Raw genomic sequence first — 17,298 nt, forward strand, 5'->3', positions numbered from 1 at the left:
ATTGTTTCCTTGATTCATCTCCTTGGTCGTTTACACAATATCTTTGTGTCGTCATTTATCACTGATGGAGAATTTGGGCCCAGACCCCAGACGGGAATTCTCTCTTTGTCATTTTTTCTTTTGTTTGTGAGGGGACCCCAATCTTCATTCAAGTGGTCGCATGTTTGGTTCGCTAGCACATTGCTGAAAATTCAAAGCTTTTGCTGGATGGTGGCCCGTGAAAGGGTAAATACTTACAAGCGCCATGACCTGTATGATTTGATATTTTGGTTATCTATTGCTTGTTTTTCTCACTTTTTGCCTTCTTAATTGTTTGTTACTTCCCAAAAAACAAACTGCAAAATGTATGCTTCTTGGGCATACAAAACAATGGAAGACACGTTACAAAATAAAACTTAATATAAACTGACAAAGAAGGTTCTTGTTAAGAGATTACAGCTATCACGTGTGTGCTTGAATCCATGCTGCAGTGGTAGAAAAATTGTTGAACTGAAAAGGCTAATTTTTCTGGTTTAAGTATCATTAAAATGTTCAATCGCTGCTTTCATTAACACTGATTTAACCAAAAGAAAAAGGAGAGTATATAAAGAACTCAGGATGCCCAGATTACTACTATGGATATAAACAAGAGGTACATGTGGTGAATAATTCTGAGATCTTTGATCAGCTTTAACTTCCAGTTATTTGCACAATCACCGGAGAAAGGTATTCTTATGATGTCTTCAGAATTAAATTGATCGATACTTGATATGGCTGTCACATGAAAAATGGTGTCAGTCCATGAAAATGTGAGGTTTTCCAAATTGTGTCTTTACAAAGATATGTAGATGTACCATTGAAAAAAAGAAAGATATGTAGACGTTCATGTCAAGCCCAATGTGAAGGAACATTGAAATGGAAAAAAATGGTTTCAGTACCCTTATGGTTATTTTCATAACCTTGGACTGGACTGATTGTCTTTACATTTGCACGAGCGGGAACCGATACCAAATTGCTTGGATAAATTTGGAATGCTACTTATTAAACTGATCTTAATGTACACCTGATGAATGAGGTAAGGAAAGAATAATCTTGAAGCATTTCCACACTTTCTAACTTGATTCTACTGTCTGTCTATTCTTCCAAACAAGGGGGGCTACAAGCATCCAAACTGCAAGCATATTAACCATAACATTCAGAATGATGTAACAAAAGTGACATTAAAAAATCAGGATTATAAAGTAATAGCAGTTAAATATTTTAATTATGAAAAAATTTAGCAAAAAATAATGTGGCATCTTCGCGAGATTTCAAGTACTTACTGTAAATACATGCTGCTAACCATTCATTCACAATTCTGACCCAAGTACTGGTCCATCCAACATCTATTGTCCATCTGCAAAAGACGAGCATTTCTTTAGCAAAGAAAGGGCAACATAATTAGAATAAGATTAACTCTTCTAACTTTTATTACCTTTCAGATTATATCATCTTTTCCATAAATGAAAAGCATTATTGATTGGTGACCAGTGAAAAACTTGTTGGGAACAAAATTTTGCTATTGAATTTACACAAATTCAAATTAAGTTTTCCAGAGAATTCAGTTTCTATGGTCAGGACTTGGGATCATGGATGAGCTCAGTAATGGCTTTTAGGAACCAAACTTCAATATAGTTATCATCTTTACTCACCCCAATTGGGTAAGCCGTGCAGTTTTGATTTTTTGAGCACAGTGAATTCAGGAAGCATTACGGATGCATTTAGAAGAAGAAGAGGTTTGGCTAGTCCCAAAAATCACATCAAGAATTCCCTTGGCTTGGCTCATAGAAAGTGTTGTGGGTTGGATTCTGAGATTCTAAAACCAACACAACAGTTTCGGTGTTTAGGACGCTAATAACAGAAATGAAAGAAAAACATAGGTTAAAAGAGTTTGTCACGAAAATATCAAAACATCTCAATAGATTGTAACAATTTTTTTTCAAAATTTATTGTGGGACTAAAAATATAAAATTGTTTAAATGATAATAAAATATACAAATACAATTAAAATTAACTAAAATGTTTGTGTTAAAATTTAAATGTTTATATTATGCTATAAGTCAGTTGTAATTTGTAAACAATTTGTACTAATGTTCTTGCAAATTGTCCATGTAGATATGATTGAAAATCTTATCGTAATTGTAACTTTTCAAGCCTTCCTGCTCTCAGGCACGGGACCAACCAAGAAGCCCTTAGGAATCATACCTCTCTCATCAGCTCCCAGTTTTGTAATGGGCAACTGAATGTTGGTCTGCTTGTCTAGATCTGTGGTGTGAGATGAAAAATGTCTTTAAAGTTAAATGAAGGTATGTACTTGGGAGCTGCAGTTTTGCCCTTTCTCTTCATCTTTTCTGTTCTTGAAATATCTTGGGGACATCTTTTAGGGGGTTTGAGTTCATAGGAAGGTTGCCTCATCACCAGAAATCTATTGAATCTGATCTGTTATTTGGATGAGTATTGAAGTTGCATCATCAGTCTTTCCGCTAGATATTTACTCCCCCATAATTGCTTTTCAATTCATCATTCAAAATGAATAATTGTTTATTCAATTCCATGTTGGAGGCTGAAATATTTACATAGATTACTAGTCTATGCAGCCACCATATTGAACCAGCATGAGAGATAACTTTGTGTTTCAAAACCAATTAGAGATCCATAGTCTCCATATTCCAATTGTTCATCTGAATTGCTCCAAAATGGTTATTATGGCAAACAGAAGAAACCTGCATATTAATTGATACAATCAAACTACACGGGTTCTACTGAAGGTAGAGAAGTTGTGATGAACAAAGTTCAAGGGAAGTAACAGGTAAACGTCAAGGTTGTAAGACCACTGGGATAGTTGTGAGTGGAGCACTTTCCTTCTGAATGAGTGCGTACACTCTGTCAATAACCTTATTATTCTCACACATGCTCTTGTGTCACGAGCAAGTTCTTTCTGTCCTTAAATGTGATACCTAGGCGGATCTCTCCCTTAAACTCAACTCAACAAAGCCTTTGTTCCAAACTAGAGGTCGGCTAATAAATCCTTTAGAAAATTTTCATGAAGAAGGTGAAAGAATCTACCCGGATCAAATTGACTAAGTCTAATCCTGACATTAGTTGGGTTTGTCTACATCTACATGGATCATTTTCTTCCATTCTCTCCTATCCAAGGTCATGTTCTTTGTCATGATCTCTCCCTTCATAGACAAAAATGTAATCTTCCCGCCATGCTTCACAAATGTGTATATGCCATGACAAAATCAATCCAGCATATGTAATAATTAGTGCGGCCGTTAACTAGCTCAACAGTGAGGTAAGTCAGAATAAGGCTTCTGCGATAGTGTACAGAAATTGGAATACAGAACAGAAAAACATTCATCATTTAGGGAGCACGTTGATTGAGTTCTAAAATGCAGGGTCATTTCCATTTTTTTGACCAAGAAGTTGAATATTTCTATAAAGAAATTGAATATTTCTATAAATTTGGTAGGAATAGAGTTTAAGACGTGAGCACTTACTTTCGCATGGTGTGATGCGCATTCCAGCTAATTAATAGCATTGCGAAGTACATGCTCCCCATGGCAAAAACAAAATGGAAGAAGCCATACCCATATGGAACATCATCTGCTGACTCTACTTCCTCCTTCCTGAACTGCATGTACTATTGTCAGACGTATTCTAGTTGAAAGTTTAGTCAACCAAATACAATGTTGTGTTGTGAGTGGATGCACCTGAAATGATTTGGAATCAATCCCAGTCGCAAATGTTGCTATAACCATTGCAAGTAATGCAATAATGAAGCTCTGCTCATAAATGAGGTCTATGATCAGACATAAATAACTTGAATGCATTCGTGGACATACAACCTAGGGATAATTACAGAACTTCCAGACTAGGACAAATGACAGGCACCAGGCTAAACATAATAAAGCTAGATAGAAAACGAAACTGCCACTATAATGATAGAATACACCTGTTTCATTTTAACAAGACCAAGGTGCTTTTGGTCTGTGTTCAGTAAGCTATAATTTGCACTGAATGATTCAGGTGGAAGATTCCAAGAATTTTCTAGTGATTTCAGCGACATGACAACAACAACCAGGGACAATTATAAACGTATTTTTAAGTTTTCAAAGATGAAAAACATCCTGCCGCTTTGTAGCATCCATGCCGACCAGGCTTTTCGCCCCAATGCTGAGGATATCATTTCTTATTCGTTCTATTGAAAACCAAAACGTTGGCTTGAACTTTAGAAAAGTTAGAAAATTGTAACAGAGTAGTAATTATGATTTATGAACAATCGGGGATGTTTTTAGAAATTAGGCGTGGGTATCTTGTCATTTCCTGGAGAGGAAGTTCTGTAATTTCCATCCTAAAAACTCTTCAGTAACTCTGGAATATTACTATGATTGTTAGCCAGTCTGCACTTCCTGCTGCTGCTTCTGCTTTCTGGACGCAAATCTCAGTTGGCGGTTCACTGTAAACATGGAGATACAATAAAATTAAGATTTAACCAAGCTTATAGCTAGAAACAAGAAAATTATAAAAAAATAAAAAATAAAAATAAAATAAAATAAAATAAAAAAACTAAGAATGTGGCAAAATTGCTACAAAAGTCATTCTCAATGATCAACAAGCCAAACAAGGTAGTATGAAGAATTTGCTCCATGCAAGTAAATAAATTGTGGCCCATCATAAAATGATCCATATAAATTATTGAAGCCTAAAAGTTTCTTTTGACCTACAAAATGAATGGGTTGTTTATTATGGTTTAGAAATACTCCCAAGTAGTCCAATTGATAAATTTCAGACTTCCTCTTCTTTGGCTTTTGAGTGGTACTTGATGAATAATAAGGTAATAGTATTTTACCAGCCATGCCAGGAAGGAGGTTTTCTGTTTTGCTACCATATTATACTGAAATTTCAAAATTGGAAATAAATTAAACTGTACAGTGCATTTTGTTGATGTTTATTGAAGCCAACCACAGGACCTGAGCAGTATAAGCATGGAACAAGTAGCAGATTCAATCAGAAAACATACCTCCTAATAGCACACCAGCAGATAAATACAACATAAATACCCATCAGCCCTGGTGTCAAGAAGCCTCCATTTACCTATTCTAGCGGAAAAGTTAGCAAAGTCTAGAAACAAAATATAAAACGGAATATCGAAATAACTTTGTCTAACTGCAGTACCACACAATATAGAAGGTGACTTACTTTTGAGTGGAGAGAAACACAGGTCATCAGTTGAAGGAGCACAAGAGTCCACGTGATAAAGAAAATGTTAAGCACGCAGGACGACTTGGGTACATACCATATAAACATCATTACAATTCCCGAGATTGAAGCAACATAGGCTGCTACTGAAGTTAACAGTACCTGGACGCGGCTGCATTTCAAATCCCCTCATAGATTAGCGTCGAAGAATCTTGTTTATTGATAATATTAATATGGAAGCCTCTACTTTGCATGTAGGGTTCATATTTCAACATTACGTAGTTAAATTTCTTGAATTTCAAGACCAATGAGTTAGCAAATTTGTTTTCTTTTTGCCACCACATGTCTAGTTAGTTCTTTCTGCCTCTGGCAATAATCTAGTGCATCATTTATCCAACTTTCCATGCATTACATCAGAGTTTCAAAGCCTCTTTTTTATCAGTTTTTGACTTGCTTCACAAGATCTATCCTTCAGTCACTTTTGTAAACCTTGAATAATGAGGGTGAGGAATATGCCCAAGTCAAAATTGGTTTGTTATTCCAATAGATAATCACAAAAAAATTTGCTACTTGTAAGACAACAAAATAGACCACAAATGAAATAACCATACTACTGCAGTGAGCAAAATAAACATTAAATGACTAGTACTATTATCATAAACACTGCCAACTTGTTGGAAAAGTTTGTGCATCATTTCCAGCTAGAGCACTGTAATTAGGAACAATTGTTGCTAGTAAATAAGGTTACGCTCATTAGCCTTTCTTGGTGCTTTTTCCTTGCAGAGAAAGAAAAACGAAAAATACCTAGAATGGTGTTCATCTGCTAACTGGTTCTGGCTTTCTGATGCCATGGAGCCCTTCATCCTTCCAAAATGATCACCTATCTCTATTTTTAGATTATGCAATTCTAGATCACATTTCTAAAGAAAAGAGAGAGTACTGGATCACATTCCTTAGTTTAGTTTACTCTAGTATGATATGAATGTAGTTAACCCAATTTTCTAAGTTTGTCATTATTTCGCGTGATACATCTATCAACATTTATTTGGATTCCATCTGCATGGTACTTAAACCATTGTTGCTGGCCTGTGTTTTTGTTTCTTCCCTCTATGAGCCATACCTTCTAGTGAAAGTCCAATTCAAGGGAAAGTTCCAATATAGGGTTCTCCAGGAGTGCCCCGAATAACCCCATTTTTTTATGGGTGTGCCCAGAATAACCTTGTCATGTTTGATGCATGCAACCTTTACTGGGCTTCCCAAGGAGACTCGGAGTCAGCATTCTTGTGATTCTGTTTTCCCTGGCATTTTCACCAACAGTTTGGAAGAGACAAGTGCTCACTTCAAGCAGTTCTGACAGAAAAATGTGGGTCCTAATAATGTCGAGTTTCTTTAATGTGAATCTAGGTGAGGAGAGGATATCCCATTCTGTTCAAAACATGTTCTTGAAAGTACAGTCTCTGAAAATGCAGAGAGAAGCATATTTTATAAGAAAATAGCCCACTAATTAATTAGTTCAATATGGCAATTGACATGTCCAAAGCTTATATCATCTCGTTATCTTATTCTACTTTGCAGTTTCAGCTGCCAGTCACAAATGTAAAAAAAAAAAAGATATATGGGTGATTCCCTTATTATTTCAGCTTTAGAAATAAAAGATAGTAGTAAATAGAATATAATTGAGGTCATCAGAAATAAAATCTGGCCGCCTCAGAGGCATTCTGTAGTGACAATATTTATTGTGAGAATGTGATTCATACCATTTGTCTGCATACTTCTCTGAACGACAACAATCATTCAGCCATGTTATGAAACTGATGATACTGATGAGTTGAATTAGCAGGAAGAACCTGGAAAGAATTTGCAAAAGATTAAAAAGATGCTCTCCAGATACAAATCTAAGAGGGAGTTACTTGATTTGCAAAGACAAGTTGGGACAAAGAAAAATCAACAGGAAAGTTACCCGGCGCCAATGTGTGCTATCTTCCCTGCAAAAGCATTATTCATTAGTTGGAAGGTGACAAGTAGTGGGCAACTAAATCAGCTTCAGAGCTTCAAAACTTGGAAAAACACAAGCAAAATTATGGTTAGTAGTTGAGGTTAAGTAATCTGACCGTATATCTCAATAACTTGCGTTGGAACAAAAAATGGAAGCCCCATGAAAGCTATCCACATGAGAATCTTGGCAGACCACCACCCAGACTGCCATGAGTCTCGAGGCCCATTCAACTTTGTGGTACCAACCGTTGAAAGAAACATCGTGAAATAGAATATCTAACTCAGAATTAAAGCTCAGTTATTGAATAAGAATAGTTACATATTGAGAAAAATTCTACTCGGGCGAGTTCCTTGTCGTGTCAAGGAGTTTTCAAACACTGCTGCTAACAAGCATGGAAATCCTCAGTTACTGTAATTTCGGGAATTCTTAAAGGGAAACGACATCCGCACAACCATGTTTTAATAATTGCACAACCTAGCTCGTCTTTTCTTTTTTAATTGATTTGTGAAAGTCTGTTGGGAACTGTAATGACCTTTGATACCTCTTTATATAATAATAGACAAGATGGGTTAGTGCAAATATGAAAATATGGTTGTGCTGATATCATTTCCCTTCTTAAATTGTAGAGAATTCTACCTGTGAAATCGTTTGTACCCTCAAAATAAGGCCAAATGAAATACCCACAGCGTTTAGGGGGGAGAATGAACTTTTTATTTTTCTTCTTGGTATAAAGGGGAACTGTTATTTTGCACCCTCATGTTTTGAGCATGAATTTCGGATTTCGGGGGAGACCGACACCAAAACCCATAAAAACCGAAATGGTCATGTATTTCGACCGAAATTTAGGAATTTTGGTTTTCCCGAAATTTAGGAATTTCGGTTTTCCCGAAATTTGACCAAAAAAATATTTTTTTTAATATTATTTTAATATTTCACCAAAATTTCGGCCGAAATTCCTGAAATTTCGCCAAAATTTAATATTGAATAAAATATTACTTTCGGGGTTTTGTACCAGATTTCGACCGAAATTTCGAAAAACTCCCAAACCGGTACCGAAACCGAAATTTTAAACCTTGGTTTTGAGAGAGACATCCCACTTTTTCTCAAACTTACTTTCGTCAACATTAAACTCATTAGTAAGCTGGCCGTTTGAGTAGTTTTGAAAGGATACAAAGCAACCCAGGCTCACGCGCAGCACACCTTCTGTACCCAGACAATACCTCGTTCCTTTGCATCCTTTTAATCCTGCCCCACAAAACAAGCAGCACAAACCACAAACATTAAAAAAAGATGAATAAGAAGAAGAAAAAGTTCACCAGCTTCCCACTTTTTTCTTAGTATTTCTTAGTTTTTTTTTTTTTTTGTCCTGTGTTTTTCGTAAGTAATTTTCATGTTTCCTTAACAAGTGAGACAATGTTGTGGATGGGCAACATTTTATAGTGAATGATCCGGGCATCGGACAATCCTAACCGTCCAATGTACCTGTTAATGGGCAGTTGAAAGGAACATGTCAACAGTCCACATGCAACACCCATAAATACATTGATCGGATGGCTGGGATCATCCACTGAGGGATCATTGGTTCATGGGGGTCAAGATGTCGGACGGTCCGTATCAAGCAATAGTGGGATTGGTGTGGTGGTAGATAGCATCTATGAAAGAACCGTCTGAATTTATTTTTTTAGAAGGTACCAAAGAATTTTATTCTAATAAACCAATGATGGTTATGGGGACAAGATGTCCCCATTACATAGATACATTAGAGTAGAGAGAAATCATGAGGCTATAATATGAAAAAACCAATCACTCCAAAAGCTTTAGCTGTTGGAGATCTTTTGTACTATAACATATAAAGGAGTGCTAGCAAGAAGATAGTGTATTATGTCAGGGCAAAGGCTATCGCAATCTACACACCCTGATATAATAGACCCCACACAAAATGCTCCCAAAATTCAATTACATGGTTCCAAAATCCACCTCAAAGTAGTGCTTATATGTTAAAAATTTTGTACCTTACAACAATATCTCCTAAATTCTTCGACCTATTACTTTGCAAATTTGTAACTTTTTTTTATGGGTAAAAAAATATTTACCGAAATAGCACCCTAAATAGTCCAAAAATATTTGCAACTTATCAAAGTTTGTGACCCATTACTTACCGAAATAGCACCCTTAAGAGTCCAAATTTGTCATGTATATTTAAAAATATTTAGTACCAATCAAGGTTTCAAATTTGAATTTGGTATACATTTCAGCCATAAAAAAATGAAAATATGTTTGTTTCAATTAAAAATTTTGAAGAAAATCTTGTAAAATCATACAATTATATAGAAATATAGGTGAATGATGAATTTTTTAAATTAAACTTCAAGAAGTGCTAGAATAATTAAGCACAAATATATGCTTAAAAATCATCGTAGAAGTAGGGCAATCATCTGTAACAGTTTAATGATATCGACACCTAGTGACATGTGTGACAATGAATCTCTAAAAATTCATAAGTACCACATTTTAGATGAAATTTATATAATGCTTATACATAATAATAGGAAGTGATATATTCGCCCCATTTTCTTCTCCGGGACACCCAATCTAATATATTTATGACTACTCCTTTTACACTACAAGGGGTGGCCCGGGGAAGAAAAGAGGGAGAATGTATCATTTCATATACATAATACTTTGCATGTAAACTTTACATTACTTTGTAAGCTTATCTAAAACCTTGTAAATGTAAAGTTTCCTTTTAGTATTAAATATCTTATAATCTCTAACTGTAAATTTGTTTATGGCTATTAAAATATTCTATACATGGAAATTTCTGTCGGCTTATTAAATATCTTATAAACTAAGGTTATTAATTTAAAACCCACTGTTAAATACCTTATAAATGTAAATTTGTTTATCGCTATTGAAAATCTTATACATGAAATTTCTCTTTAACAGTTAAATACCTTATAGATGTAAAGTTATTCATGATTATTAATTAAATACCTTAAAATTTCAGCTCCTTCTCTATTTCTAAGAATTTATTAATAAAAGCATGTAGTTTTTGCATGAATAATGTGCACCCCATAGCAATTGCCCTTTTCTTGTAGTTCTTAAATCCCTTTATATTTTTAAATTATGATCGGTGATTCGGTTCTGGTGGCAGGCAAACCAACCAACTTATGAGACCCATTGTTTAATATTCGAATACACCGAAGTTCAGTGTATGACAAGAAACCCTTCTTCAATTTCAAACTATATATATGCAATATACGTGAATCAGAAACGAAGAAGAGAAAGAAGATGCTTACTCTCTAGCTCGGACAACGTGCTCTGGCCATAGTCCCGTACCATCCACGCCAACAGGTTGGTTAAGAGAAAAATCAAGCCATAAACATATCTTGCCATCCAAGGATTGGGTCCCATGAAGAACTGGGTACAGAAAGACTTCTCCATTAACTCCATGTATCTTTTGCTCTTCATTTCGTATTCTTCTCCGCACCGCTCGTTATTATTACAGCAAGGAGACCTCATTTCCCTTGGTTCACGATGATAATTCCTTCTTCTTTCTCCTGTAATTCAACCAATAATCAGTTTCTGTCAAGAACCAGATGGAGAGAAGGAAGAAAACCCAAATTCTACTCTACTCATTGCTTGTTCTCTAGCAAGATTACGTTTATAGTGAATACAACTATACAAGTTTATTGGGAAATAAATGCTGTCTAGTGGTTTTGGTTGCTACGGCACGCTATATGCAATTTTAGCTAAGATGGTTATGCACTAAAAGCAGCTACGAAACCGCCTTACCAACCGATTTGCTTGAGAGAGAGAGAGAGAGAGAGAGAGAGAGAGAGAGAGAGAGAGACGGCTTTATTTCCTTTTGGTTTTCTGTTTGGGAGAGATTTTCTTTTCGTTGTCTGTATGGTTTGAGAGAGAGCTTCTATTCTTTTTCTGTTTTGTTGGGTGGTTTAGGATCACACCTTTTTTCTTTTTTTGTCTCTCTTCTCTTCTCTTTTCCATTTTCCTTAATAGGGAAATGATAACAGCACAACCATATTGTTTTGAAATTTTCACTAGCTCATCTCGTATTTTAGTGTTTAAAGAGCTGTCAGAGGCTATTACAGTTCACAAGAAGCCCTCCAAGCCAATTGAAAGAGAAAAGACAAGCTGGGTTTTTGCAATAATTAAGATATCACTTCCCTTTCTCTAGTTCCCTTTTTTTCAGTGGAGTAATCTCTAGAATCACCTGAACCTCACGTTTAGTTTGCTTATGGCAACCTATTTTCTAGGATAACATGTAAAGGAGAAGAGATCTCCAAACCAATTTTGTATATAGAGTCCCTTTATACAGATAGCAGGCACGTGGGACCCATGAAGAGAAAGGGAGACTTTGATTAAGAATTTAAAATACAATGATTGAATCGAACATGGATGCGGCCACAGGATGAGTATACATGTGGCCACAGGATGAGTGGTCTTGATCATTAATTCATTGAAACGATATATTGTTTTGGTGGATCTAAAAGAGTCATACCTTACTCGAGCAGAGAATCATAGTACATCAATTACTAGAAAGTATGAAGAATCATAATTATTTAGGAGTTTGGTCCCTAATTGGTCGGTATAATGGACCCACCCACATGATAAAGGCTCTTGGTGACTTTCTGAAATTCTCTCCCTTGTGGGTGGCACAAATGTACAGCAGAAGCTAAGAGACACATTTCGTAATCAAAAGATACCGAATCCTACAAATTAACGGTTAGTTACAAATTAATGGACAAGGACATTTTGGAAATAGTGTGTAAGGGGTGCAACTAAGGCCGGGTTGGGTCGGGTTGAGGGCGACCCGACCCAACCCGATTTCTAACCCGACAATGTTCAACCCGACCCGAGGAACCCTTTTTCCCAACCCGACCCGAGCCGAGTTCAACCTGACCCAACCCGAATTTTTAGGCTTACAGAAAAAATTTCATAACAAATGTCAGGTTGAACTCGGGTCAAGTGGCCCAAACCCTCAACCTGAACTCAACCCAAGTTGGGTAAACTGAACCGAACCCGACCCAAACTCAACCCTACCCGACACAATCTTTTTTAACCCGACCCGAGTTGCACCCCTAGTGTGTATGAGTGAATTTGCAATCAAATTGGGAGGCATTTTAAGAATAAATGGCACAAGAAATAGGCACACACTATGCATGCATGTTATTCACGCAAAGATAATATACATGCTTTAATGATACGATGAATGATAGATAAAAGGGCGCCCTTTCATAAAGAGCCGGAAGAGGGGCCTTGATTGGATCCACGTCATTTAGTGCAACTGAATTTACTTTCTCAACCGATTTTAAAAAGTTACCGAAATTGATGTGGTGTGATCCAATCAAGGGCCCTTTTCCTGCTCTTTATGCAAGGGTGCCCTTGCATCTAGCACTCCTCGTATGGATATATAAACATAGAGCCATAGCTTAAAATGCAAGGTACTTAATATCTATAAAGAAATTTACATTTATAAGGTATTTAATTGCTATAGGGATTGATGAGTTCACTATTGCTTGAAGAAAACATGCATCTGCCAAATATGTTAACCAGAAGGAAAGTGATAAATCGACTTCCAAATATCTTAAATCTACCCCTGTGTCTTTCTCTCTCCTCTTTATCTCTCTAACCCAGAGGAGAGAGAAAGACACATGGGAGTCGATTTAAGATATATGGGGTTGATTTATCACTCCCCTAAATAGAGATAGTAAAAGTAAGATAATTTTTTGCTTGTTCTCACTTCAATGATGGGGGCGTTTGGATACACGGATTTTACAATCCAGGTTTTTAGTTTGAAAACAGTGTAAAGGAGGGTTCATGATCAAGCGTCCTGACAGCGTTTCTTGGATTTTAAGTGAGAAATTCGGGTTTTAAAAATCTCTCCTGCATCCTGAGATTTCTAATACCTGGAAATATGGGAGGATCTGCTACTCTCTTGCTGTCGGAAAGAAGGGTGAGAAGTAAAAAATGAGTCAAAAACGACGGCTGGTCCGCTTCTTCTGTTGTCTCTTAACTACAATTTTGAAGAAATCCCGGATTCTAAAATCCGTGTATCCAAACAGCCCCTAATAGAAGAGGAAAGTAGAGCCATCTCCCAAAGCAGACATTGATCATATCCCACAAAGAGGAAAGTAGAGCAAAGGAAACCTAGAAACATGAAGTCCCAAACACCAAACAAAGGTCCTCGAGGAACAGATTTATTTTCCTTGTGGTTCCAGATGACCAAGAAACGGGGAATGAAGCTAATTATCAGTCAGAGATTATGCATAAGTAGATGCAGATGGAAAAGACTCCATTGAAGTTCCAGAGGGAAAAGTCAAAGAGGATGCTTGTGAAAAGGCTGCCCCCGAAGTTTCAACCCCCAGAGCCGAAGAGTCATTCAAAATCAGCTATTGAAGATGAGTCAAAGAGAAACAAAGAGCCTAGGCAAAAAGCTCGAAAAAAGAAAGTATCATGGGTGGATGAGCATCATCTAGTCAATTTGAACCCAGTTGAACAAGAGGACAATGGAGAAGAGAGCCTAGAACTAGAGGAATCAAATGAATCATAGCAGAAGGTTCCAAAGAAAAGTTGTCTAAGACGCTCTCAAAGAACCCAACATACTCCCATCACACTAGGCGATTATGTAACTCATGAGTATTGACCAGTTCTAATTAGTGTTTAAAAATGTGAATGTGACGCGGAACACGGCCAAGAAAAATCCTTGTCGACTCGGCGCGGACGTGGCCAAGAGCGCGGTTGACATGGTTGATGCGGTCATAACAGGAGAGTCAAAGGAGTTCTTATTAACCCAGTAGGGCAAAACGCGGGATACGGATAAGATGCAATGCGGAATGCTGCCAAGGTAAAAGGGAGTATCCTTCTCGACTCAGCGTGGACGCAATCATAACTCGGGAGAGTCAAAAGAGTTTTTACTGACTCTCTAGGGTAAAATGCGGAATGCGGATGCGGTGGAATGCGGAACGCGGCAAAGGTAAAAGGGAGTATCCTTGTCGACTCAGCACGGGCGTTATCATAACTCGGGAGAGTCAAAAGAGTTTTTACTGACTCTATAGGGCAAAATGCGGATGCGGTGCAATGCGGATGCGGATGCGGTGCAATGCGGGATGCGGCCAAGGTAAAAGGGAGTCGACTCGTACGAGTTCCGAGTCGATTTAACGGGTTTTTAAACATTGGTTCTAGCTTTTAGGTTTAATGTTAGTCTACCCTGAGTTTTGGATCTCTCTCTCTCATGTTTTCCAAGTTAGGGATGGCATATATTGTGCCCGTAAATGTATCATCTATTTCTTTATCTAATAAACGAGTAAGGGTCCCCACCAAAACCCAGTTTACCTATAAAAAAACTATGTTGGGAAGGGATTTTATTATTAAACTATTGTAGAAACTGGATGGGTTAGAGGCAAGGTTTTGTGTCATCTTCTTGTAAATTTTATTTCCTACTAATAAAATTGTAGGTGCCGCCTAAGGTAAATTCCGGGTTAAGAAAATCTACAAAATACAAATGCTGTTCCAAAACGCTCCCTCCCAAAAAACTGCAAATTTGCAACCCTGTCGAACTATAAGTTTTGTTGATGAAAACTAAAAATACTACAACACCCTCTTCAATCTAATCGACATTTAAAAGGAAAAAGAAAAAAAAAAAAGTTGTTTATACCTTCTTGTATATGATCGAGAATCTACGAAAATAACAGAATTCAAATATCTTCCAGATAGGGAAAAGAGAAGAAAAAAGGAAGCGTGTTTGGAGAAAATGTAGGATCGTATAAGTCTAAAGGGCAATGCATGGCACAGATGTATTCGAAAGACGATAATACCCCTCTCTTTTATAGTTGTGACCACAGGCTTAGGTAGGTGATTTCCAAAAAGGCGGGGCAGTACTGGTCTTTTTACTCACGTAAGTAACAAGCTGCTTCTCTTAAGAATGAAAATGACTAAAAAATCTAAAAAAATGCAATTCTTTCGTTCAATCTTTGGAAAGAATAGCAGAAAAAAGAAGATAAAAAATCCTACAAATTCATAAAATCAAAATTTTAAAAAATAGATCCGATATTTTTGAGAAACAAATCATATATTTCGAAACGAAATAAATCATGTATTTAAAGTATTTTTAATTTTTCACCAATCCACATATCTTCAAGACTTTTTTTTTATAATGAAATTCAAAGAAAATCATGCAAATTCACATAAGATCATGCCATCTATACACCGGAAGGTGAAAATTGAGAGCCTTAGTAGGAACTGTTTTGCTATGTATTAGATCTGATGAGATCTGACCGTTGGATCATCAAATATTAGATGGAAGATGAGAGGTAGTTAGGAAATGGTTTAGATTAGGATTGTCATGTTTATCTGTAAGTGCTTATATAATCACTGATTATTGGTAATAAAAATCAACCGACATTAGTAGAATTCCCTAATCTTATCATAGTAATGTCAATCATTTTCAGGAAATGCAATTAAACGATCTAAAAGAGCATTATAGAAATGATGTTGAGATAGATTGGTATAAAAGAAAGAAAAAAAAAGGAAAACAGTAATCAAAGGCATAAAATCAAGAGGGGAAAATAAACATCATGGAAGAGAATTGCGATCTATACCTGAAATCGAAAGCAAGAACACTTCGGATCCTCGATTTCCTTTTCCTCATTCGAGGATTCAAGCCTGAAAAGAAGTTAAAAATAGATTTAAAGTTATTTGAAACTGTTTTAGCTCCAGATCTATACGGGAAGAAGCTTCTTCTAAAAGCATTAATTCGAGCGTTAATGTCGGAGAGAAAGAGAGTCTGTCTGTTTGAGAGATTGCTTTATTAGAGCTTTTTCTAGAGAGAGAGAGAGAGAGATTAGGATTTTTTTTTCCTTCTTTTTCCCGCCGAATGCTTTTTCGTTTGGGAAAAAGAGCGTAATGTAGAAGGACGAACCATTCTTCTACTTCACCGGAAAGATAATTTCGGATTCATAGTTACGAAAAAGCCCTTGTATTTTAAAAAAGAGGGGTTTGTTAGGGTACATCGCAAAAGTCAATTCGCGGCTGGTCTGTCGCATGTCAGACCATCTACCTGGTGAATGGAGACAACAACATGCGACAGGCCAGCTGCAAAATGACTTTTGCGATGGACGCTAGCAATTCCTTTTAAGGGATAAAAAAGAATCAAATGTGGTAATGTAGATTGTAGAGGTATACTTAAATTGTGGGCGGACTTTAACGCTTTTTTGACGTCAAATCACGTTAATAGAGGGGCGGATTATCCTACAGTGGGGGCGAAAAAGTCATTACCCATACTTCAATACGCACAAAAATAAAGGCCCCACTTTGGCATATGGGTCCCACCTTTGAATGATCTGAGCCGTCCATTTAGCAGGTCTTGCTTTCAATTTGATATCACAAATAAATCACGGGAATCACTCATGATTACATCCAATAATATCTAATTTCTCTCATTAGAGATGGAGCATAAAAAAAACTACATCGGGTGAGGGTCCACACTCAACCACAAACTTAGGACTGCATGATTGGCGTGATTTTGGGCTATAGAATAAAGCAAACCCTATCAAATGGACGGCTCAGATCATTCAAAAGTAGGACCCACTATTTTGTAGTGGGCTTGCTGCACCATACTGCAATGAGGTTGCGCCCGACTGATTCACTCCTCACTAGTAAATAGGGTTGCATTTAAAAAAAAAGGGAAATGATATATTCGTCCCCTTTTCTTTCCCAGGCCACCCCCTTATAGGGTGAAAGAGCAGTCATAAACACATTGGAGGGGTAGCCCCGATAAGAAAATGGGGTGAATATATCACCGCTGGTCTGATTGCCTTATTTTTTATTAAGATTCCGATTATGTATACATGTCCTTGTGACAAAAGGTTGTCGGCATGTGCATATTTTTCCTTCGAAGAGGCTGCTGTTAGATCAAATATCAAGGGCGGCACTGCTTCAAGTGCAGTGCACGCCCACTCATCATATAAAATCTTGTAAATATATTTAGGGAAATGTTATCAGCCCAACCACGTTTTGATATTTGGACAAATGAAGCTTTTCTTTTCTTTTTTAGTTGG

At 36.8% G+C, this 17,298-nt stretch overlaps 1 protein-coding gene across 5 annotated transcripts; it reads right to left on the reverse strand.

Annotated features, from left to right (window-relative positions):
• Positions 1-481: 481 nt before the first annotated feature.
• Positions 482-16,119, reverse strand: LOC143858602 (uncharacterized). Of its 5 annotated transcripts, XR_013238981.1 has the most exons (14): positions 15,841-16,119; positions 10,519-10,779; positions 8,391-8,464; positions 7,335-7,494; positions 7,184-7,208; positions 6,981-7,070; positions 5,224-5,395; positions 5,045-5,118; positions 4,408-4,480; positions 3,735-3,806; positions 3,522-3,655; positions 1,302-1,375; positions 918-1,150; positions 482-753 (listed from the first exon to the last, which is right to left on the reverse strand). XR_013238981.1 is itself a non-coding variant. In XM_077369292.1 (13 exons), exons 1-12 carry the CDS (start codon positions 10,739-10,741, stop codon positions 1,092-1,094), a joined length of 1,230 nt encoding a protein of 409 aa, XP_077225407.1. In that variant the 5' UTR covers positions 10,742-10,875; the 3' UTR covers positions 482-753; positions 1,043-1,091. The 5 variants fall into 5 exon arrangements, 2 of the variants coding, with proteins under 2 accessions (XP_077225407.1, XP_077225406.1); XR_013238983.1 differs by lacking the exon at positions 15,841-16,119 and having other exon boundaries at positions 939-1,150; positions 10,519-10,875; XM_077369292.1 differs by lacking the exon at positions 15,841-16,119 and having other exon boundaries at positions 1,043-1,150; positions 10,519-10,875.
• Between the last annotated feature and the right edge of the window lie 1,179 nt (positions 16,120-17,298).

The sequence above is a fragment of the Tasmannia lanceolata genome, unplaced genomic scaffold (assembly GCF_043159265.1).
Source record: "Tasmannia lanceolata isolate RefF3 unplaced genomic scaffold, GAP_Taslan_0.1 ptg000026l, whole genome shotgun sequence".
NCBI classification, from domain to species: Eukaryota; Viridiplantae; Streptophyta; class Magnoliopsida; order Canellales; family Winteraceae; genus Tasmannia; species Tasmannia lanceolata.